The sequence below is a fragment of the Porites lutea genome, chromosome 1 (assembly GCF_958299795.1).
Source record: "Porites lutea chromosome 1, jaPorLute2.1, whole genome shotgun sequence".
NCBI lineage: Eukaryota > Metazoa > Cnidaria > Anthozoa > Scleractinia > Poritidae > Porites > Porites lutea.
This window is the reverse complement of record NC_133201.1, coordinates 40506372-40532505: the sequence shown is the minus strand read 5'-3', so window position 1 is coordinate 40532505 and position 26134 is coordinate 40506372. Positions and strand designations below refer to the sequence as shown.

The 26134-nt window shown below is 39.1% G+C and overlaps 1 protein-coding gene across 1 annotated transcript; it reads left to right on the top strand.

Moving 5' to 3' along the window:
- The first annotated feature begins 3763 nt into the window (after positions 1 to 3763).
- On the top strand, positions 3764 to 25006 carry LOC140929699 (uncharacterized). The gene is made up of 9 exons (XM_073379426.1): positions 3764 to 3905; positions 5580 to 5801; positions 6579 to 6734; positions 7005 to 7142; positions 21047 to 21148; positions 21668 to 21777; positions 23252 to 23431; positions 24518 to 24601; positions 24896 to 25006. Exons 1-9 carry the CDS (start codon positions 3788 to 3790, stop codon positions 25004 to 25006), a joined length of 1221 nt encoding a protein of 406 aa, XP_073235527.1. The 5' UTR covers positions 3764 to 3787.
- Positions 25007 to 26134: the final 1128 nt, after the last annotated feature.

Genomic DNA, 26134 nt, shown 5'->3' with positions numbered 1-26134 from the left:
GTCACCTATGGTTTGTTTGAAGTGAAGACGTATCCAATATGCGAGCGCTGTTTGCATACCTTTGAAAATGATTCATTTGAAGATTGTAAAGGTAAAGAAAGTAACCATCATACAAAAGCGATTAGATAAGCAATTTTTAAAAAGGGAACTCCTAATGACTTGGAGGATGTGCCGATCTCTATAGTTAAAGCATTATTTTAGTAAAACATATCCTATACATTTTATACTATTTTTCTTTTACATTTTTTCATCCCATTAGGGACGAAAAAGTACGAGCGAGTACTACTGTTGCCTTTGAAATACACTGTACAGTCAAACCCCGATATTAAGGACACTAAGGGGGCCATAGAAAGTGTCTGTATTAACAGGGTGTCCGCATTAAGAGGGTTGAATTTAGAGAAAATGTGAGAGCTTTCTTTGCCCAGGGGCAAAGCGAACTGTGCGAAATAATGAGGTGTCCGTATTAAGCGGGTGCCGGTAAAGCGAAGTTTGACTGTATTTTAACAGAATACCTAGAGTGCTTAAGTAAAATTTTAAATGACACAACAAGGGATCCTTTCAGTCTTTTAACAGAATGTTTTTTCGTTTTAATTTATCTTAAAGTTCCTCAATTTCAACTATGAAGTAAGCGTTAATACCGTGCTTATTGTTCTGACAAATCCCTTCCTTTAACAAGTCTTTCTTTCCTTTTTTTCCCTAAAGCTTTTTTGGGGACTGCTAGTCAACAAAGGCGAAGACCAGCGATGTTTAAATGTTTCACTGGAGATCACTTTATCTGGGACAGGCACAGGTGCAATGGAATCTTTGAATGCCCTGACGGATCTGACGAAACAGGCTGCGAAGATGGTAAGAGATGCTAAAACCCTTTTTAAAGAGATAGTAGTGTTATTGGACATACCTTTACCACCCTAAGTCAGAGCTAGTTTTGCAACTAAAGCAAAAATTTATTGCCGCATTTTAAGAACCATGTGTTTTTAATATTGATTATTCAATGGATAAATAGAGCGGCTAGGAAAAGATGAATTCGGTTAGGAAGACAGTTGAACGGTTCTTCATTCTTGACCAATAAGCTGAGCCATCTATATACATAATAATACTTGTCGGTCAGAATTGCTTCGTAATGAATAGTGTTCTTTTGCGATCATTTCTCCTAGAAGTGTGTAAAGATGAAGAGGGCGAAACATATCTTATCAAAAGCAGCACTTTTAGTTGGCGTGTTTCTCCCTGCTTAAGTTGTCACTGTTCAAGAGGCTTACTGAGCTGCAAGAAAACTTTGGAAGTGAACTTTCCAGGATACTTCGACGGAATTTATGTGATTCACGAAAACTGCTCGCAACCTTCTTGCAAAGTTTCTCAGTTTCTACGAGACAAAAAGGACGAGTGTAAAGGTATTTTTTATTTAATTTAAAGCATTGAAAGAAATCCTTGTTGCAAGGTCATCTGCGCTTGCCGAAGATTTTGCACTAATTTCTTGATGCCCGTAATGGAAGGCATCACAGAAGAATAAATAACTTACAGCAACGGCTTCACTTGTCCTCAAGGACCAACATTTCCAACTCGTAAGACAAGGAACGAATAATAAAGACGTGGATGTGGATGTGCTAACTCTAAGGGCCTGTTTAAATGGAGGTGAGGGAAACCTGGTAGGTGAGGTAACCCGCTTAGATGGGGGTAAAAAAATAACCCTCCTTTACACGCAATCTTACAACCCCGCCATCCCGGGGTGCACTTTCTCATGATAATTGAATGGTCGCTAAGCTCGTAAACAAGAAAAATGCTGGCAAACCACGTGTTTTGGCATTTAATGCTCTTCTACACTCACTTGCTGCTCTTGCTGCAATCTTCAGTACTGTAGCATTCTATTTTTACTTTTAATGATGATGCAAAGCCACCGGCAAAGTGAATTTCGCTTGAATTTGATGTATCACGAGTCTGACCCCGGCTAGCCGGGTTACCCCACCTTGAAACGTTTACATCGCAAAATTTGACCCCGGCTGAGAGGGTAACCCAGTCTAGCAGACCGGACTACACGCCTTGGCGGGTCACCCCACCTATCATGTAAACGTGATCAAATTAAAATGAGAGAATATATGGACTGGCGGGTTACCCCACCTTAGCGGGTTACCTCACCTACCTGCGGTCCCCCACCTCCAAGTAAACAGGCCCTTAATCGTTATTCTTGAATTCCCCACACCCAAAAAACTAACAACCAGAATGCGGTGCGGGATAATCTCATACAGGCACTTAAAACACACTGCCAAGAAGTGCTCTTGTCTTAGGAATTCAAGAAACCATTTATCTCTTGTTTCATTACGCTTCGCTGCATTCAGGCAAGGATAAATGAACAATTTATTTATTTATGTTATTCATTTTCTTTGTGCTTCAGTTTGCATCATTTAAGTACATACCAAAATAACCATTTAAGGCATTTTAGGTTCTTCTATGCGGGTGTTTACTGTATGTGCCACTTAAGAACTGTGTGGCTAGATAAATTTGCCCATTGTTTTGATGACTTCTGGTTTTAGCTGTGGAAATTTTGCAAAACAACGGACTCTTATTTGAGGGACAAACGTGGAACTTCAATGGCTGCACCTTCTTTTTTCCTGGACCCAACTTTCGAAGGATTTGCCCGCCAATGGTCAGACCAGTATGTTATGTATACAATGGAGCAGTTTGCTGTGCGTCATATTGTCCAGGTAGATATATACAAGCTCACAATTTCACCTATGCAGGGCACATCTGGGATCTTTGGCTAGAGTTAAAGAGCTTAGCCATATTGCTACCGCACACTTGAAAATCTTACGATATGACCTAAAAGCTTTCTTGGAAGACATAAAAGACAAAGGCATGACAAAGCACTCTAGGGATTTGCATCCGCACGAGCAGCTCGTGATAATGTAAACTTCTGTTGAAAGAACGTTGAATTTATTTTACTTTTATACCCATAAATCCTTGAAGCCTCATAGTTCACGGTTATTCTTTTAAAGTGACAACTTTCTTTGCAATCAGGTATAAATCTTTTGCAGTTTTCTTTCTAAAGCCAACAGGGCCGCGTTGCATAAGACATCTTCAGATTACGGGAACTCGTAAGTATTGTTTTAAAGTAACAATACCTTAGAGTTCTCTTATTTTGAGAACGTTTTAGGCAACCGGGCAACATGAGGTCAGAGAATTCCGTGTGTTGATCATAGGCCATAGTGAAAATTCGTTATTAATATATTCCACCTCTTCTATATATGAATATGCCTACTGTTTTTTTTCTTCACGCATGCAACTCCGATTGGCTGAGAGGAGTTGGCTGAATAGCCCTCCTAAGTTCCTCAACTTTACGTGCATAATTGGCCTCAACTCCCAATTATTTCCCGTCTTGCGATAACTTGAAACCCATGAGCGATTGGTTCCGGGCCCTGCAGTTGTTTGAAAGATGAATAGCGCTATCCATTGGACAAATCTCTATCCAGTGGATGGCGCAATTGGTTTTCCTAATACTTGTCCGCTGGATAGTGATTTATCTAGTAGATAGCACTATATCCAGCCTTTGAACAACCAGGAACTGAACTCTTATGGATCTTGTCACGTATAGTGAGCAAAAGTACCCAGCTACACACAGAAGGAGTCGAATTGCAATGTTGGACCCCTGTACTTATCGATTCAACAAGATACGAGAGGTCTGTTTTATCATGTTAGTTTGACTGATGGCGGAACTCGTATGTCCCCATCAACTCTCCAACAACTTAAGTACTGACAAGTCTTTGTTTGTTTAGTATTGGAGGAAGTTTTAAAGCAAATGAGAGGACATCTGTCATTTTGCCCAAATAGCCATCAGCTGGTATCCTCACATATCGACGATGAATGTAAACTCACCTATTGCTTTCGTAATTATTCCATGATAAGGTGCAGAACAGGTACGAAATGAATGTAAAACACAACGAAAAACTCTAAAATCGCCTTAATATCAGGATTGCACTTTGCAGGCTGTCATGAAGCTGGCTTGAATCTTAAGTCACTAAACACTTAATAGATAACAGCCCCTTTTACCCAAGGAAACGGATAGTCGGCATAGACGCGTGTTTCAAAATCTCTCATTCTTTAATTTATAAAGACCAAATAATAATAAAGGCATCAAAAAAGGTACTTGTAATCAGACTCGACAAGCCGGCCCGCAACACTTTAGTTGTAAATAGTGGAAATAGGACTGAGTGGGGTCCAATCCCGTCTATAATCCGCGAATGGTTAACAAAAAACACGGTCGTCCGATTTGTTTAATCATGAGTATGATTACATAGACCGAGTTGGAAGACACAAAGTTCTGTTACTAATTCATCACAACTATGACAAAATTTGTGGTATTTGAATGCACCTATCAATGTAAACCCCGTGGGGGGGGGGGGGGGGGGGGGGGGGTGGGAGTGCGGGCAAGGGGTGGGGATTTGACAATTTTTAAAATTTCTGATCAAATTCCCCAGGGTGGGAAACAGAAGGTCGATCAAAAGTGTCAAAAAAGCCCCCACCCCAGGGGAAAAATCTAAACAAACAATACTATAATACTATATAAAACGAATGAAAGAACATTTCAAAAGTACGTTCTTACTACTTTTATTTAACGTTAACGTAAGCTCCGTTAAATTACTCGCTGTAATTAAGTATTTTCTCTCTCCACTAGCATCTCTTATTTTGAACAAAATAATCACTCCAGGAAGATTGACCGTGCTTTTATATTAATAAAACGTAAAATGCTTTACAACATCGGCTCAACATGTCGGAACAGGTCGGATCAGTGACCTGTAAAAAATCCTCTGACTTTTGTGGTAGGATTCGATTTCAATCGAGGTTTACAATCAGATGGGAACTTGAAGATAAAAAATTTCTCAAAATAGACATTATCTGTTTAGATGACAGTGTACATGTAAAGTATCGGATTATGGCGATTAAAACAAATGAAAACTTCATAACTTTCTCCAACAGCGTGACTTTCAGAAAGCCTCGAGGGACGGACTTGGTTACTGCTTCTGAATTGATACCAGGCTTCTATCGGTCAAAGTCAAATATCCCGACCCCGGGGTAGCTTCGCGCGATCAAAAGCCCGACAGGGGGATAACCTCAGACATCAAATCCCCGCCCCTTGTCCGCACTCCCCCCCCCCCCCCCCCCCAAGGGATTTACATTCATAGGTGCATAAGCCTTAAAAATTAAAGCCCAAAACATTGGAGAGTTTTTGAAAGCAGGGAAAAAAATCATTCAAGTGCGCATGCGATGGCGCGTACTGTCCAATTACTTAGGCATGACGCGTACTATTTTTTTTACACTGTCCCATCAGTGCTGACAGAGACAGCTGGCAGCCAATAAGATTTCAGAATTTTATATTTCATACATGCCTTCTTTGACAGACTCTTATGAACATTGTTAACTAGTTTGTGGTTTTGTGGCATACTCGCAGGTCCTGGTCTTTCTTGTTACTGATCACAAAACAATGAACATTCGTTAATTATTTCATGTGATCATAGTTTTCTCGGTTTGCAAGCGTAAAAATAATTCAGAATTCGTTTGTTCACTTGTTTAATTTACGGGTCCTCTTTAAGCCATAACATGTCAAGATGAAGAGCTGAACAAGTATTTTGAAGGAGCCACTTGGTCTGTTGGTACCTGTATTCAGTGTTCCTGTCAAAGTGGCCTTATCAAATGCACAAGAACAATATCAGTATCATCGTCAAAGAATTTTGAGGGAAGGATAACCGAGCACTGTTACCAGACAGAGTGTAACGTGGCGCGTTATGTGCAAGAAAACAAAGCCAAATGCAGAGGTATAGCTACCCTCTAAAAATTTAACTATAAGAATGAAAATGGGTATTGAGGGCGATGTCGATGTTGTTGCTTATGATGATGATGATAACAATAAAAATGAAAATAATAATGATAATGATAACAGAGATGATTTTGATAATAATAATAATGATAATCATGATCATGATTGTGGTACTAATGGAGATGATGATGATGATGATGATGATGATGATGATGATGATGATGATGATGATTATGATGACGATGACCACGATGATGATGATAATAACAATATTAAATAAATAAACAAATATTCCAAGCGGGACTCTAAAATGGTGGGCTCCTAGGCATGTAAGTTGCATTTTACATCTTTTCAAGAATAGGAACCAAAAATCCCCACCAGACTTACCATGAAACAGGAACGTAAATTATTACCGCAAACAACGCCTGCATTAATCAACTGTCATAAAGGATGCTCTTTTCTAGGACCACTGAGTCTCATACCCTGTCCTGAACTGCCGAAGTGCTTGAAAATTCAGGACCCCTCTCGCCGAAGGGAGTACTGAAATGAGTTGCCCCATTTTTTGGGTACTCATAGCAAGATTTGTTGTTTCAGTTCATCTGTCATTTTCTATTCGCAGTTCTAGTGAAGGTTGATGGGAGAAAGCCGAGTGATAATTGAACTTTTCATGCCAAGATCACGGGCCATTTACAGTTTCTCACGAGTTAGTTAAGCAGTGATGGATTAACAGCGGTGCCTGGAATAATTGTTTATAAATAAACACATCTTTTTATAGCTTGTAGATGGAATAGTAAAGTCTTTTATGGTGACGATCACTGGAAAGATGACGGTGTAGACTTTTATTGTCTTCAAAACCCCGGGCATGAAATGACTAGGCCTGGCTGCTATCTAGGGAAAAGAAAAGCTGCGGTTTGCACAGGAGCTATAAGAGGTTAGGAAAAAGCCTTAGCGTAAGGCATTTTATTTACCCATGTGTGAAAATTATTACATTTACGCTGTGCTGTCCGAAGCCGACTAAGAAACTTGAAAGGCAAGTCATCAAAGTTCAAGGAAGCCACGAGACTTATATTACCCAGCAACTGGCTTAATTATGTTACAAAAATTACATGGAGCGACAAAGGCGAGACAGCTAATATAACCTTCAGTGACGTTAAATCTTTCAAGTCTGTTTTGATGATGTTTCATATCGTTGATTTTTCAGGTTTAAATAAACTCCATTCAATAACCAAAGGCGAGTTATTCTTGTGTGATAGCGGTGACGAGATATTATGGGGCGAGGAACGATGTGATCTAAGGAACGACTGCTATGATTTCTCTGATGAGAAGAACTGTTCTAACCGTAAGTTACGACTGTAAAACCGATTAAAGCAAGAACTTGATAACACCGTATGGTCATCAAAAGAAGTTCGCTAAAAAAAAGAAATCTGTTACAACAAAAATTATCCTTCTGGATCTAAGGGAATTACGACCGGGGTAATTTTAACCCTTTAATTTTAATCGTTGGGCCCTATCATCTCTCTTCTTGAAAATAACAATTTATGGTTATACATAGCAAAAAAGGTGTACCGAAGATTTCTTTCACCAGATGCTCAGACGTCACTGTTCCGAAAGACGGCCATCTTAGATTTTGGTGAATAATATCATACACTGTAGGTTCATCAATATATGATAGCAGGTCCGCTTTTTCCTTATTTTGCAATTGATAAATCTTTTTTCCGCAGTTTAAGAACGTGAAATTTCATTTCTGCCGTAGGTAAGACGTTTGCCCCCTTATAAAATGCTATTAATTCCATCAGACAGGGTCGGCCAGGGGTTGGGTAGGTGAATACCAAAATACCAAAAACTAAACTAAAACTGGTGTAAAATACCAAAATTAAGAAAATCACAGTATACTTTATACCCAAAATTAGTCGTGAGCGAAGTAAGGAGTACGAGGCCTAGCCTTTAGCACTCCAACACCTGTGGTGCAAAGAGCCATGTTTTGGTGTTCGAGACAATCAATAGGACTCATCAGTCACTCAGTGATAATTTTATTTAGGGACTGTGCAATAATTATCTGGAGGGGGGGTGGGGGACTGGGAAATGGGTGAATATGCCATATGCCCCAAAACTAAGTCATACACCCCCCCCCCCCCCCTCATTAAGCGAAAATTGATTTTAACCCCCTCTCACATAATGATAATAATAAGGCTTATCCCCCCTCCCCCCCCCCCCCCCCACTAAAAAGTCTCCTCCCATTGATTCCCTCATACCTAGTTGTTTACTTGTTGTTGGATTTCTTACTCCGGTACAAACATCACTTCAAATGAAGTTCTTTGAAGAGTCATAAGAATCACTGGACTCTGAGCTTGTGTCGTCTTCGCATGAATTGGGAGATTCCTCATCTTCTACAGCATCTCTGGCTCTAAGGTTCCCGCATGCGTGGGTGAGAACTCGATCAATCAACTCAGCCTTGCTTCCACTTATATAATATCTTACATATGTAAGACCTTTTTGCTTTAGGAACATTTTCAGCAGCTTGTTGGTAAGCGCTATTAAACATCTTTTTCAATTGTCCAAGAAATAAGCGGAAGAGTGTTTTGAAGCTCAATTTAATCAAACTGTTTTTATTTACCACACTTTAAAATGAGGTCTTTTGAATTTCAGAAGTTTGGTTGGAGTAGGTGAAAATATTATTAAGGACTTACTGTCTGATTGAACTTTTTTTCAGTGAAGCTCAATTTAATCATTTTCAGTGAAGCTCAATTTAATAATACTGTTTGTATTTACCATACTTTAATAGCGGAGCTCCATAGCTAAGGTAATCTACCCATCCCAGAAAATTTGGTAATCACGTGACCGACCGACCGAGCGACCGACCGTCCGCACCACAGGCATACCAATGTTTACTCTCACACTTTCTCGCTACTTTGGGAGCCCAGGAGGAAGCTGATTGCACATCAATGTTGTCATCAATTGACAGCTGTCAAAACAGGGTATCCGCTGACCGGTATCACCTGACCGTGTCGACCCTTCAAGGTGGAGTATTTTTTTGAAGTTATCCGCTGACAATTTTATTCGTTTTTAAATGATTGCAGGCTCAGGTTTACTTTTTTTCAAAATTCACATCAAATATGTTGTGTTTATGTCAGTATCAGTATTTTTTAAATACCGGCGGGGAAGACCTTTTCTTACCATGGTCATGTGTTGGTCACGCTCCACGTCTAATTTTTATGGTCTGATTGGTTAAAATTTGACAGGTGAGTTCATGCGTAAAATTTATGCAGCTTCTTGAAAGTTGTTTACTTTGACAGTTGAAGCTTACAAAGTTTTGAGTCAACTTGTCATGTTTTTAACTGTATTTTTCCATTGGATGTACAAAATGAAATACAGCTGCTATCAAGAGTGTTCTCTTATTCATGGCTGGTTTGTTTATTGGGTTTTTGGTTGAGAAATGCGTCGCTTGTCAAAGCCAATAATCCGATTTCGGATGGCATCGTTTTTGTTTTTCACCTTGCTGGATGCGTGCAAGAATTATAAAGGCTCAAGCGATCCTTGCCTTACTTGATAGCTTTCAGGAGCTGCATCTCGAAATATGGTAAGCCTGAGTAATTATTGTATTTATATCTAATTTCATGAACTCCAGCCTCGCAGTTTATGAAGCTAGTTTAAGCACGTTTGTATTAAGATTTGACTGAGACACTGATCTGACCTAGTATGAGGTTTGATATAAGCTTAAGCTTACAGAACTTTAACAAGCCTTCGATATTAATTCACCGTAAATAGAAGAGACTTTCCGAAGAATATTTAGTTATAATTTTGGCTGTAGAAAGAAAGCTTTGAAAGATTTTCTTGACCTGAGTTCATCTTTGAAAACAGCAAACAGGCCCGGGAAACCGGCGGCTTAAAACATAAACTTAATCTTTAAGCTTACTAGTGAAGACTTGAGGATTCTTAGAGACACTTAAATACTCATTTGTTTTCGTGAATGAAAATTGTTGTCTCTGTAAATGTTCTACCGAATTGCATTTCTTTATTGATTGTTGGTAGTCTCAAAAGTGTACTTTTCATCGCTTTGCCGTTTGTTTTCAGGCGTTCATAAACATCGCTTGCAGGAGTACTCAAAATGCCGAGTGTATCAAACGCTTTTTAAGGTTACGCATCGTTATAAAACCATGAATAAAAAATAGACTCAATGAATTCTTTATCACGCTGAAGGGTAACTCTTTTAAAATTTCTTCGCAAATTTAGCGCTTGTCAAAAGTTAGAACCGGCTGGCCGTATAGGTGATTTTGGAAATTTTTTGAACGGTTTCGCTAATTAAAAGTCCACGCGTGCTTTGATCGTCCTGAATGTTGAGCGAATGCAATTTGTCTTGAAAAATTGTGAAATACTGCATTTTGTACGAGGTCTGTATGGTAAAAACAGCGCCTCATAGTACTCTTTCTCATCAGATGTGGTGTATTAAAAAAAAATAAAAATAAAATAAAACATTGGTTTGCACGCACCCAGATTTATTGGCAAGAATTTGTAAACTTGTCAATCGCAAAAAATTCGGCCTGATTTGTTTTCCACGCCTTATCTACTGTGATCAAGAGCCATTATTGCTCTTAAATTTGACCGTACACCTTTTTGGGTGTACATATAAGGCTATATCAACTCGATACAAGATTTGTTTCATTCCAAAATCACTTAACTTTTCAATGGGAGCTTCGCTTTTAGCCGTGGCTAAATCTATATATTATGAGATCTTTTGAATTCCAGAAGCTTTGTTAGAGAAACTGAAAATATTATTCAAGAATTCCTGTCTGATTGAGCTTTTTCTTTGAAGCTCAATTTAATAATACGGGTGTTACGAAAACTAAGACCCTCGAAAACTAAGACCTAAGACCTAAGACCCGTCTTAGTTTTCGAGATTACGAAAACTAAGACCCCTAAAATCAAATCCGTTGAAATATGAAGTCAAATTGTAATCGAAATATGCCTAATCTGTCAAATTATCGTCCGTCCGATTCTTTCCACCGAGTTTTAGGTCAAATTTAACGGTAAATTCGGAGGTCTTAGTTTTCGTAATTTCGACAACAAAGACCCCTCTTAGTTTTCGTTATTACGAAAATTAAGACCCCCTAAAAAAAACAATCCGTAAAATATATATGAAGTCGAATTATGACCATTCAAAGAACATAATCCGTAACACAACCAAAAACTATCATCCGCGTGCTGACGATCCGCTTCTTCTAATTATTTGGAGAAAACAGAGATGAAAGCCGTAACCTGTGTATAATTGTACACTGAAAATATGCCTACCCTAACGATTGGTCTCTAATTTTAGTTGTTTAAGATCGTAAAATTGGCTTTCCACTGGAGATGGATTTTTGCCTTCGTTGCCGGCTGACATGTTGCTGCGACCCTGATGGCGTTACCCGAATATATCATAATCACTTCCGATCGTCAAGTGGTTAATTATCGGTTAAAAAAAATAACACAAAAATACTGTTTTTTTTCCCTCTTCTGGCCAGGCCATAGCCAGAAAAATGCTTTCTCCAAAAGGGCGAATAAAAGATGTATATACTACATTGCTTTTTTTAAGAGTTTATTTTTATCGCTGCCACCCGGAGATCACCGGAAACAAAAGTTTGTAAGGGGTAATTGAGGGGTAGGTTGGGGGCAAGGAGAAATGGTCTGTGACGAATACTGGCTAAAAACACTTATTTAATAAACCAAGAACGAATGAATAAATTTCCTTTACTAGCAAGGCATCATCTCGAAAATTTTGCGTTTTAATTTCAGAAAAAATAAAATAAACAAACAATCAAAACAAAACACCTCTTAGGTGATTTTTAGGTAACGCCATCACGGTCGCAGAGACAAAAAAGCAAAAATCCATCTCCAGCAAGTGGAAAGCAAATTTTACGATTTTTAAGGATAAACAACCAAAATTATAGACCAATTGGCGGGGTAAGGCATATTCTCAGTGTACAATTATACGCAGGTAGTCTATGGCTCTTTGTCCTCTTTACTCAATACTGATCAATGCTGATATGTCTGCAAATTTTTAGAAGACGCGGATCGTCAGCACACGGATGATAGTTTTTGGTTGTTTTACGGCCTATAGTTTTTGAACGGTCGTAATTCGACTTCATATATATATTACGGATTGGTTTTTAAGGGGGTCTTAGTTTTCGTAATAACGAAAACTAAGAGGGGTCTTTGTTTTCGAAATAACGAAAACTAAGACCCCTGAATTTACCGTTAAATTTGACCTAAATCTCAGTGGAAAGAGTTGGACAGAAAATAATTTGACAGATTAGACCTATTTCGATTACAATTTGACTTCAAATTTCGACGGAGTTGATTTTAGGGGGTCTTATTTTTCGTAATCTCGAAAACTAAGACGGGTCTTAGGTCTTAGGTCTTAGTTTTCGAGGGTCTTACAGGGGCGGATCCAGGATTTTTTTTAGGAGGGGGTGCACTTGCTCTACTTCAGCACCAATAAACCACATAGCTTTTTTTTTTGGCAGAATACCAGTTGTTTTAGAGAACCGCAGGTCATCTCAGGGGTGGGGGAGGGGGGGGAGTGCGCACCCCCTGCCTCCCCCTAGATCCGCCCCTGTCTTAGTTTTCGTAACACCCTTAATCATACTGTGGTTTATTTACCATACTTTTAATTTGTATTGCTATTAAAATTGCAACAGTTGGGATGTGTGCTGTGCTAACATTGGCATCTTTCTTTTTCATTGAATAACATCATAGTGCTACTTTTGCAACTATCAATTAAAGTTTGCTGTTTTATTAAATCCTAGTGCAAATAAAGTAGCACCGTTTAAACATATATAACAGAGGCATTCCTTTCCTACTGCATGACAGATAGGAAAACAAGAGTTCATGGATCAGACCACCTTAGAGCTGATAAGTTTGTCAGTCTTATTCCAATGTTAGTATTTATATTTGAACTCTAATAACTCTTCCACTTCTATTCCAGTTTGCATAAAGGAATGAAACAGTAATGCCCCCCTGTATGTATTAAATTTTACATCCAGCCCCCCTCTCTCTTGTTGTCATTTTCTCCTATGCCCTGCTCCTCTAATTTTCCAACCCCCCCCCCCCCCCCTCCAGGTAATTATTGCACAGTCCCTTATGCAACTTTAATTTACATAGACATTTTTAATTTTCCTATCAATAATATAATTACTGCTGGTTTCAGCTGATAATGGCTGTTATGAGAGAAATGACTGTCAGTTGCCGCGGCCAAGCAGCCACCCTTCTTCTTCTTTTTGGGCCCACTAGCCTGTGTACAAACGCTCCCTCCCCCCAAAAAATCGGGGATAGAAAGATCCTTTGTTTTTGAAAGGAGGGGACGGTTGTACACAGGCTAGGTCCTACTGAACATGGATTCTCCCTGCTCAGTGTAAGGGAGAACGATGTCCTCTGACGAATGCAAGCTGATGCATTAAAAATTTATGCTTATAATTGTACCAGTCACCCTATCAATCTTTGGAGACCAGTAAGTTCAGTTGTGACAGAAAGAAAAGGATCACAAGGTCCTGATTGAGCCATTTAGTTATAACAGGGGCAACACAGTCATCATCTTCCACCAGTTTGACTAGATAGAATGTGCTTGCCGTTACATCTGTGGGTCTACGTCTTTGAGAAAATGTCCCTCATGTTCCTTTTGGATGAATGCTACTTTCTATCCTAGAACTTTCACTTTTCTTGTGATGAGCATCACCAATAATGAGCCAATGGTGGCCCAGGGGTCCTCTTCTTAGAAGCAGTCCGTTAAAATCTACATTTTTGAGAATAATTCATTGCATGTATTTTATAATATTAGTCCATCAGCTAGGGGGGTCGTACGGCTCACTTAAGGGGGACAAACAAAACTTAATCTTTGACTAAAGAGAATCACAAAAATGCATGATAGCAAGGATAGGGCTGCAGCATTCACTTTGTAAATCGAATTTTAAATTTGCACCTCATATCCTTCGTTTGGCCGCCATCTTGGATTCATGAACAAACCTTTGATTTCCTCTTAAAAAACACACTATTTTCGTCATGACGTTTATTTGAAAAAATAGGTGCCAGAGATATTATGTCACGATTGTTACAGCTAGTCAAGATAAGATGACGGCACAAATGACGTCACAGTCACCGCCATTCTTTCTTTTAGCATTAGTGTATTCAACTGCTATCTCAGTCATCTGAATAATAAAATAACTATTTAGGCTCTCTACATCACCATGCTAGATGAACGTGCTTAGGACTATCGTAACATAATTTTCTACGTTATTTAACACATATTTCTGTCAAGAAGCTATATAAACCACAAATCGGACTACATAACTTGCTCTTTTCTTTAGTCTAGAGGTTGTTTGAAAACACGGAAAAGCGTCATGATCGGGTTGATCGCATAACATAATTTGCAGAACATCGTCCTTTTTGGAAAGTATAACATAAAAATACATTTACATGCACCGCATTTGCGTCTTTAACATCATTAGGCTAAAAAAAAGAAAAGGGTTTTTAAGCAGGAGTTTCAGAAAGCGTTTTACAACGAACAAAACATGTCTTGTCAAGAGAGATCTAAGTACTAAATATCGAACCTGAAAAAAGACACAATAAAAAAGATGACGAAGGTAGCAACTATCTTTCTGCTCTACATCTTAAGTATCAACACCCGCAGAAGTACTTACCTGTATCAATATTTTACATTCTTAGAGTAGAAGACAATTATAATTTATGCTTTCTTGCACTTTCTTGCCCTTTCTTGTACTTTTCTTCAGGAGCCGGCTTAGGTAGAAGCCGCAAAAACGGCGCGACGTCAAAGCTATATGCATACTTCTCAACGTGCCAATGAGGGGAGCAGAAAAATGGCACTTCATACTGCTGCTTGATAATTGCTTTTGCAATCTCGTAAAGATGACTCGCATGAGGGAAAATTCTCTAGCTTGACTTTCCTGCCAGTCTACTGTGGTGGATCTCATATTCAGCACATCCACACTATGACACTTCTATTAGTATAGTGGCCACACTGCACGAGTGCTTCCGTATCTTTAGTTTAAAGGTCTCGGATACTCATCATAGCTCGGACGTATCCTTCATTGTGTTGGGTTAGTGGGACTGCTTTCCACTTCCCTTTACCAAAGAAGGCAGAGATGTCATCACAGCCTGTGATTGACGAGAGTTTACGCTGATAAGGGCCCTTATAATGCAAGGGATGAAAATGCCTGGGCCGAGTTACATAGACATTTTCTTAATATTCTGGTTTTCATGCCTCTTTCCTTTTTCAAGTAGCACTTTTCATAGTCAAGGTTTAGCTGTGAGCAAGCGCTAGGACAAAGACATCAGTGTCATCAGGGTGCATCAAGCACGTGATTCCTGGGCGCGTGCCAAGCAAGTGAAGAACCATAAGCGTATCAGCCTCTCCGTGACTGAACTATACCTTTAGAACAGGATCTCGCTGTGTGGCTGCGTCTAGTCGCCAGCGCTGGTCATCGGTTGTCACACGTACATGATCAGATTGACGAGTCTGCTTCTAAAGATGCTTTTGTCTTGCACTGTAACAAGGGGAATTTGACGATTTCAACCGCTTATTTTTGATGACACTGAGCATACAGCTTGTTCCGCCATGACTTCACCGTACAGACAAGGTGTTAATTCTTACATTGTACACTTTCATAGCCTGTTCCAGGCGTTCAGAACATTAAGAGAGTTAGACATTATGTACAGTCTTTTGACATTTTTTATCAACACATCGCGATACACGGCGAACACTACCTACGTACCCTCTGCTGGTGCGCCTGACCATCTCAAACTCTCTCAGCGACCTCACGGAACGTAGCTCAAGAGGAGAACTTAAACGTCTGGAAGACCGGTGCCACCTCTTTGATCGGAATTGCTGGTTACGTTCTCTGGGTACTTTGAGGTGGCCGTGATGCGTCGCTCACGCTGTTGGGAGAGTCTGGCTTTATTTGTCTTTCGCGTGAGTCCCTTAATATCGGTAAAAGACCAAGGAAGATCTCGAGGACCCTTAAAGTTATTTTCAATGTGAAAGCAACTTTAATGTCAATATGATAAAACTGTCCGAGAAGTGTAGTGCCATCCGAGCTACAAAATCGTGATCCATACGAAAAGGAAGCCGGGACTAGATCCTTGTTGCTAACCTAACGTACAGCCTTCAGCGTAGCTTTCTTCACTGGGTAAAAGTAATCTTGAGTGCGATTGGATGAGCAGTGGCCCGTTACAAAGTAAATCGATGGCTTCCGTTTCACTTGCTCGTGGCCTGCAGTCAGTGATCACTTACTTCTGTGCGGGTAAGTTAAGCGACTCCGGAGTTGCAAATCTCAGTCTCTTCCAGTTTTCCATGCAGTGGTGAACTCGGTTCGGCAGTTGCATCGATTTTTGATGGGATGTGCGGGGAATTCACATTTAGCTGAAACTGATTCTGGGTCACGAAAGCACGACATGAGGCTGTCCAGCAAGAAATATTTCTGCATTAGGGTAGCGTTGAATTGGAACAACCACATAAAATGCATTCGTCCGCCATCATGGTGCAGAGAGAGACTTTCGCACCCGGAGCGAAAACTCTGACTATGGCCTTGAGACCATGTGTTTTGTTATTTTCGAGGGGACTCTATTCAACACACTAGCAAGATATACATTAATTTTGTCTATTTACTCTCTTTTCTGAAACAATTATGTAAACCTCCCATTTTTTTCCAGTGATAATGTAAAGTGCAAATTGCCGGTATTATGGTGACTCATTGTAAATTTGTAAATTGTAAATTGTAATTTGTTTACCCACGGATCACTAAGGAGTTCATAAGAACTCGTTGAGACGTGTCCGTGCGTTCCAGATCGAATTGGAATTTGGAAGTGTTGGTTTTTAAGGAGAGGGGAAAACCGGAGTACCCGGAGAAAAACCTCTCGGAGCAAAGGAGAGAACCAACAACAAACTCAACCCACATATGGCGTCGACGCCAGGATTCGAACCCGGGCCACATTGGTGGGAGGCGAGCGCTCTCACCACTGCGCCACCCTTGCTCCCCTCGATACACGTTCACACGTGAAGTCAGGTAGATATAATTTAAGCACTAGAATAAACGAAAGTCATGTTTTTAGTTCCAATATGTTTTATATGTAAGTTTAAAACACGATTTGTTAACGTTAAAAGAATATAAGCAACTTTTCTAGCCTTCCCCAAAATCCAAGATGGCGGCCAAAAGGAGACTATAAGGGGCAAATTTAAATTGCGATTTTCAAAGTGAAAGTTATTGTTTTATACTTGCTATCATGCATTTTTGTGCAGCTCAATAGTCAGCTGTTTCCCTCGAGTGGGCGATAAACACAAATTCTCCTCAGCTGATTGGCTATATAAGATATGGGCAGTTTCATCTTTCAAGAAAAGTTCTCATACTCTGAGTAGTGTAGTACATAGAGATCAAACTAAATTCTAAAACCGTCATCCATAAAGGTGATTATAGTCGATTGCAAGAGGTGGTCATTTACGAAAAGTTCCAAGTTTATTACTTTTCGGAATCGCGCTTATCTGAGGTGGTCACTGACGTTGAAGGTGGTCGCACATGGAGGTTCGACTTTTCTTTTATCTTGCAGTAGGGTTTAACGTTTAACAGCTTTTCAGGATTGTCTTTTACGGAAAATTCTGAGTTGTTTTCTGTAGTGCGCTCCTGCCAATGATTGACGCTAACTGTCAAAGAGGGGCCTGTTCTAGTGCTATGGTGCTAAGCAACCCGTACGAGGAGTTTGGAAGTATTGCCAATTTAGGAAACTTGATGGTAACGCCTTTTAAGTTTAGATGATTGCAGTTAGTAGCTGGCTTTAGGGTTCGTGAAACAGTTGAAACATCTATAATCTTCTAAGTTCCCTTTTACACACTACAAAACCAGAACCGGAAATCCAGCATAGTTGGCGTTGCTGTATTCCCTGCTCGAGAGTCAGGGGCTGCAAACGTTTAGATGGCTTGCGTATTCCGGGTAGGACTTGTGGAAGAGAGAGTTCCTGATTTTAGGTCTGAGGGGTGGATCCCTTCACCTGATGAACACCACTGCTTGCTCATGAAGAAGCTCCGGTGTAAATACGCTTGAGTCAGGGCTAGTGTCATCAAGACCACTAGCATCATCTGTTGTCCATTGAATGCACTTAACAGCAACCGCAGACTCTGCAGGAACGTCTTGAGTACAAGGCAAGCGTATGTTGTTATCATCTTCAATCTACCATTATTGGTATCTGTCATAATAAGTGTGTTGGTCGAACCCTCTTCGCAGCAAACTACAGATGGTTTCCGGAAACTGGAACTTGATTTACTTAGGGCATGGCACACAAAGGCAGTCAAGGGAAAGTCTGGAAAGCTCCCCCAGATTTTAACCGAGACTTAATTTCCTATTGGACGATTTTGATCTTTCATAGCTAATATACTCTTTACCAGAATTCCAAACAGCGGAATACTTTATACCCAATTTTAAACATAAAAATACTGTATACCTGAAATTGAATAGCCCAAAGTACTGTATACCCAAAAACCCTAGCCGACCCTGATCAGATTTGGCCTTATCGTTCTAGATGAACGGTCTTGAAAGACCTGCGTGTAGGGCATGGCGAGCCGCAAGCCTTAGCGACCGAAATATGGGGGAAAATTTGTCCCCCATCTGACCAGAAGGCCATTGTTTAAATTCAGCCAAGCATTGACCGTTGACAGCTTGAAACCATACTTGAGCAGAAATGCGAATCTCCTTTCGTGGCCTCCTGTGAAGCTTTATCCGACATATCTTTCAACCGCTCATTTTAGCAGACACTACTAAAAAGCTGATGAGACGAACACAACTAAAAAATAGAACCTGATAGAATGAAAATCGCTCCAAAACAGTACATCTGTTGGAAAACTTGTGGCGGTGTAGAGGAGTTTTGCAACAAACAGGGGATACCTCAGACTCAATATGCATTTATTTACCGAAGATGAACGAAGAGCAGCGATTTAAATTTAATAGAATTTACATTAACTATAAATTCAAATAGTTTTTACAGTAGCTTTCTCTGGGGAGCAGAATTTAAATAGGAGACTTCACCGGCCTTTTCTCAAAAAAGGGAATAGTCCCGCTTTTAATTCTGCTCCCCCGAAATTTATATTTCTAAATCTAAGTAGCTTTCTTTTTCTTTTAAAAAAATTTTATGGGGGAACGAAATGAATTTTGGTTGATTGGTTTCGTCCATCGCGGTTCCCCCCTATTTGTTTTTTAATAAAATACCATTGCACGTACGGTCTCTATTATTTTTCACGAGCCATAACCAACCAAGTTCCCTTGCACTGAGCGAAGGCGACACACCCGATCGCTTGCTTTTTCAGGCGACTCACCCAGAGGAGCACGTGCAGACGGAACTTTGGTCGTTGTTTAGCTTTGTTTTTAATCACCCAAAAAATAAGTTCAATTACGAATTCTAAGCGTCTAGTTGACTCAATACAATCTTAGCAAGTCCCAAACAAAAGAAAAATATATTTGGCAAACCGTTTTCCAAGACTATTTTACCTTATAAACTTTACTAAGGCCTCGTTTTTTTACGGAAAGATTCATTTAATATACACGTTTTACAAAGTCTTCTTGCACTAAGCGAAGGCGACTCACCCGATCGCTCGCTTTTAATCAGGCGACACACCCAACATAAAAGCACGTACAGAATACCCTGAACCATGTTCATGAATTTGTTTTCGGTGAATTATATCAAAGCTCTCTGCTCGTGAAAAATAATAGAGACCGTTTGCGCAGTCGTTTTTATCAAAAAAACAAATAGGGGTGAACCGCGATGGACACAACCAATCAACCAAAACTCATTTCGATTCCTCCGTAAAAATTTTTAAAAGAAAAAGAAAGCTACTTAGATTTAGGGCCTTACAAATAACGAGCAAATTTAACACTTAACCCCCTCTCTGTGAAGTACCTTAGGTAGGTCGGTAGGGGTATGGGTAACACGAGCGTCTGATATTTTAACGCGTTTCATTTCATTTTTGATCAAAATAAAAAGCTTTTATGAGGTTTATACTTGGAATTAGCCCTTATTAATGGCTTTGTAGCACAATTTGCTACCAGTGGGAGTCATATTCGCCTATTCCATACTAGGAAAACGATTATTTTCATAGGCAGAGCTCCGTCCGGCTGTGTTGAGAACGCATGCAACAACGCAATATTACGCGATAATTACTGGCCTTATTGTTGTACAAAGAGTGTTTTAATTGTACGATAAATTTTCTCATTAATTGAAACAAAGATCTGAGCATGAAGTGACAATCATGATGAAGCATTTAAACATCGGCAACAAGCAAAACAGTTGAAAAAAGATCAGAGATATAGCAATTTGGCCACTACGTGTGTATGTGTATTATAAAACACGGACGTCTATAATTTTCAAAACATTCCTTTGTTTATCAAGAAAATGTCGCACGGAATTAATAGAGCTTTTCGACTTCTTTATTAGGGTACTTTTTGTACACAAAATTGCCTCCAGTGGAAGTTGTGCTGGACCTGTTTCTTGATAAACACGAGCTGAACGATCGGGAGAGCCACATTAAATTTGGCGGGCATTTAGGAGGTTTTGGCGCGGATATGTTCGAAGCAGAATTAAATAAATTAAGGGAAAAAAATCGAACACTGTGCTTACCTTCAAGGAGTCTTACGATTAATCAAGTCATTATACAAACCAGAATTAATGTGTCGCAAGGTAAACCTACTGATCTAAGGCTGAATTGGCCTCGCATTTGAACCAGTGTGAAGAAGGAAGGCTGGCCATCTCCGGTTTTCAGAAGAGAAGCTTGAATTCTTCCAAATAACAATCGCTTCTAAGGGAAGCGATTTTGATCCCGAATCAACACAGAAATTCTCGACCAGGAAACGGCAAAAAGTAACCCACATAAACTCCATACAATGATGGCTTGATCGGGCTGATCCGATCCGGAGAATAGTTGAAAAGACCGCGCTCGACTTTATTTACATGTGTTTACCCTGCCTAGTATTGTTTTAACCATATTAACAGACAGTTGCGAAATTTAGAATTGTTTCATCGCCTCTGTGAAGATCACTACCGATGACAGCTAATCTGACCCCTGCTAACATGCACGAGATCGGGGGTAAAATTCTAACAGGAAATTGAGCATAGCAACTGTCACTCAAGATAATTAGTAAAGGGACTTTACGCGGCTCCTCATGAATCTTGCGACTAAAACTCGCTCTTTTACACATGCGTATATTTTACCCGTTTCAGATTTCTGTCAGTCCGAGATAAAGTTTGGCGTGCATTGGCCTCGAACAAAGACCGGCGAGGAAGTGACAGTAGAATGCTCATTAGTTGATTCAAATTTAACAGGTATAATAGCTACGTGTATTAATAGACCTTTGTCACTTACCGTTGGCGCTATACTTGGTTTTTTACTTCTTGCATTGTCACCACCCATTTCGTAGGATGTATTCAAAGCCATATTACTTCTTTACACTGTACCATTCTATAAATTTTAATGTAGTTATTCATATAATCATTGTCTGATCTATGTTTTGTCCAACACGGCTGACAGTCAAGCTTAATGTCTATTATTTTTTCGGTTATTATATAGAGCAAAGAGATCAAATTTTGCCGTGTGGTTCTTCACTTATAGATTAACCTAAAATGCGGTAAGAACAAATAAGTGGGTATCGAGCGAGCGAGGTGGTCCTCTTCACTAATCTGTAACTGAACAGAAAAAAATAGAATGACAGAAAATAGGATATACTTGTTGCATGTATGTACTGAAAACATAAACTCACACAGGACACACGGAGTATCCACATTACAGCTTGGTGACCGTAACGGTACAGTCGCTAATCAATTAGCACTCAACTTAATTTATAGGCGCATTTAGTAGTAAGTGCGGAACTAATAGGCAACCTGGGACAACTTGGTTTCACAAGATCACGTGTGGTTGTGAACGAAAAGCCTTGGTGGATTATTTCAGACAAAAGGTAGGACATTACTACAGTTGTTTTAGATAAGAGAATAGGTGTATTCAATTACATTTATCAGGACTGAAAAATATCAGTTCCTCACGAATCAAAAACACCTGACGTTAATTAATTACACCATCCTGCTAATACACTGTATAAGACTCTTCCATGGGGACGTCGGGTTCTGACACTTCCCGAATTTGCAACAGAGGGCATTAAAGGCTTGGTTTGTGATTTTTGGCATACTTGATGACCGGGTTCTCCACCAATCGTATAGAGCCTTTTTGGGAAAGTTGTAAATAAAGGACAATTGGTTTGTGATTTCCGGTGTACTTGATGATCGGGTTCTCTACCTGTCGTATAAGATCCATTTTGGGAAAGTTGTAAACAATGGACAATTGTCAGGCTGAACTTTAGGTGTTATAAAACTAGAGCTCTCATCAGTAATGTTTCGGCAACTCAGTATCTTCACTTAACAAAGCCAGGCAACCAGATAACATTCTAGGGATATTTTCTTGCTTCCCATTTCGTACCTTAAAGGCATTTTTTATTCAGGACCGTAACCGGCAGACGCCATTGACACGGCAGTTTATCCGCGATCGCCATGCAAAAGCGAAGACAGCTACTCCGGGAAACTTGCCTTCAGTAAATGTACAAGCTTTGCAGTGACAGTTTTCTCAAGAAACTTTCTCCGAAAAAGAAACATCGTTTTTGTGGGTATTATTTTTGCATTCAGGAATGTTGTTTTTTTGCCTCTTGCTGGCCATGGTATTTCAGTGCATCGATGTACGATACACGACCGCAGCTTTACGTTAATAGAACAGTATTCTTATTCAAAACTAACATGAAATGTACTTTACCGAACAATTTCCGCGATATAATTCTTTGCTCAATACCTATCAGTTATAGATCAGAACTGTATGCGCTTATTGCAAACGAAATAATAGTAGTGGAATTCATTAAGTTTTGCAATTATTCCACAAAAACAAGAAAAAACTTTCTCTTTATTCGACTTCCAAGCTCACAAGACGGGTTGGCTAATCGTGACAGGAGTACTGAGCAATGTGGGGTGACCTCTAATCAACCTGTCATAATTATTTCTTGCACTTTAAGATTTTAACTTTTTGCTTAACAGCCGTTTATTTCAGTATGGCTAGTTGATTGGCTTAGTCATTTCAGAGAACGGGGACGTTTACTATGGGCGCGTTTAATTCACCGTGTACCGGAATAAGAGTAACGGTCAATAACATCATTTGGTTACAGATCTCGTTCAACATGATATAATTAACCAATGGGATGTTAAATTCACTACTGTAATTCCGCCAGATTTGGAGATGTAGCGATACAATGAAAGCCTGAACAAGGGATTTCTAGGGCTTATTCCATTTATTTTTCTTGCAGAATACTGTTAAACAAACACGCCCGACATTGGCTTTGTTTCAAAAGCCAAGAATAATTATGTTATTTTGGTGCAATCTTTTATTTGTTACAGATGCAGGGAATTAATACCACAAATATAGTGAATATATCCACGGAATTTGTGAATTCATATGACAGATTCAAGAACAAAGGCGTTTTACTTGAGATGATAAATGATCTGTTTTCTTCTGTAAGACGAGTTATTTCTCCAATTACAAGACGTAATTCGCATAAGGCCGTACAACTTGGCGAGGTAAGAAATAAGAGGAAACTTTAAGGGGCTGGAGCATAAGGTAATTATCTATACTTATAGAGTCAGAGACAGAGAACATAGCAACAAACATTGAGGGAAAATTACTTGGAGAATTATATTACAGCCAAAAAAAGCAATAACAAAAAAAAACAAAAAAACAACTTACACCAAAAGCCACTGTGGTGAAGCTGTTGTATCTTGACTAAATTTAACTTTTTTCTGAGGCAATTTATAGATAACTAAAGCAAAGAAAGATTGTTGAATTTATTGAAGTAAGAAACATTTGCTTTAAGATTCCTTATTATTCATCCTTTTTTTTTTGTTTTATTCAAAATTATTATTATAATAATAAGCTATCCTTGTCCAAAAATCTACAGTTTTCCTTTTGGAAAAACAAACGTAAAAAGAATACCAGGATAAATTAACCTACTAGATATGATCAATCTAGGAAAACCCGATGATCCTGTAATAAGTTAATAAATAATATTCTGATGGCAAATGATATCTGACAATAACACGATCCAAAGATAAACGAGAAGTTGGGATTTAGCCAGATCCCATAAGATGGTCACCACCTAGGTAGCACTTAACGTATCCTATCCCTCACTGATATCAACCAACTGTCCCTTAATTTTTGAAAAACATGTCTTAAAAAATAGGATGGACCAAAATTGGAGGAGAACATGTAAGTGGCATCCAACTCCCTGCCACAATATTTTTTTTTTATTTTCTTTCTTTTCTCAGAATGTGTTAATTTCACGGGAATTCTAGTCAAAGTATGTCCAAGTTATGAGCAACTACCCTTTTCCTTTACATGAAATGTTCCCGCGACATGAAGACATAGATTTTAAGCAGATCGTAGACGAAAGCCCACTTGAATTGTACGATTTGAGGTGCAGCTTTTTCTCAATCAGAATGGTGCAACTAGAAAATATTCATGCCTCGCTCTTTCTCAACTTTCAGTTATGGCCAAATACAACCGCAAAGATAAAGCGCATTAATCAAGTATGAAAACTAAAATTTAAGAAGTTCCTTTCACTTTTTTAACTCAGTCTGAATTATTTATGGCTCTTATTTACTCGGCAGCAAATCAGAGAACTGTTGCTTAACCGTGGTGCCTTTTACGTAAGAAATTATGACGGGAACGTGTTTTGTCAGCAGCGCAATTTGGTAAGCGCTCTTTGTTTTCAACATGTTGTTTACCTTTACGTATAATCTTAATAAGAGGTTTAAATTTTACGCTTTTTTCACTTTTCAATTTCTTCAGCGATGACTAAATCAAAAGACTTTCTCTTGTTTTCCCGCTAAAAAATATAATTGTCGAAACATTAGTAACAGTCAACTACATTTAGGACTACATTCACTCCCGGAAGATCAATCATATTTGCCCCACTTGTGAAATAACTAAAAAATTCAACCAATTACTATTAAACTGCTATAATTAACTCTTATTCATTCATTTAGGCTCAAGCAAGGGACAACCTTATTAGCAGAGTTTTGGAATTTCTCAGTTCAACTCCAGGTTACGCCATCAGAAATGTGCCAAGCACCGAGTTCATAAAAATACCTAAGTAAGTTTTACAAACAATACGCTGACGAGAGATATAGTGCAATTTTGTGAAGAAAATAGGTGGCTAATAGGGGAGCTCCACGCGCCCTCGATCCGAGACCCATAGCTAAGAAAATTTGGTTATCTATCCATCCGAGAAATTTTGGTAGTCTCGTGACCATACGTCCGTCCGACCGACCAGGTAACCAATGCGAAATGTCACCTTTTCTGGCTAGTGTGTTCAGTTGAAAGTTGTTAAAACAGGGTATCCACTAACCAATATCACATGACCGTATCGCGGGCTCAGTTGGCGACCCATCGAGTTTCCTTGTTTTTTTGAAGTTATCCGCTGACAAGTTACTAGTTTCCAACTGATGGCAGGCTCAACTTTAAGTGAATTTCTTTACAACGGTTACAGGTTTATTGTTTGAAGTAAATTATAAATCTATTAACCGGAGCTTCGCCTTTTGCCTGGGCTAAATCTACATATTATCGTATCCAAGGAATATTTATTGCCTCTGCACCTGCGCAGCTTTCAACTTTAACTTCAACTTTATTTGAATAGATAATTGTAAATATACAAACACAAACAGAGTGATCCGCAAGTAGCATTTGCTAATCTGGGCGGAAACAGTCACACAAAAACATACAATGAAAATATTAATCAATATTTACTAGAATAGTCCAGTTTCGAATTAATTATTACCGCTGAATATAAACATTAACGACACATTCATACAGGGTTAGCTTCGACGTAAAGTAAAATATTCAGGAATTCTCGCAAGTAAGTGTTTGAAATTTGAATATACACAATAGACAGATATCACACCGTATAATGTCCAGTTGGAGCCATGACATGACAATTATAAATTGGTCAACTGAATACTCTATTATTCTAGTAAATTTTCTGGGTCAGGAGAGAGAGGAAAATAAGTATAAAACAAACAAACAAACAAAAAAAAAAAAGAAAAAAGGACCTCTGTCATTTTCGTATTGGTGGTCGCCCTGTGTACAATCGAATCGAAATAAATCACTCCTCACTCGTCGATTTTGAAATTTGTCATCTAACGACACTTACTTGGAAGATTGAGCATGGGGTAAAAACTTGTTAGTAATACACAAGGAATCTTTAGTCAATGAAGCATTATACGCTT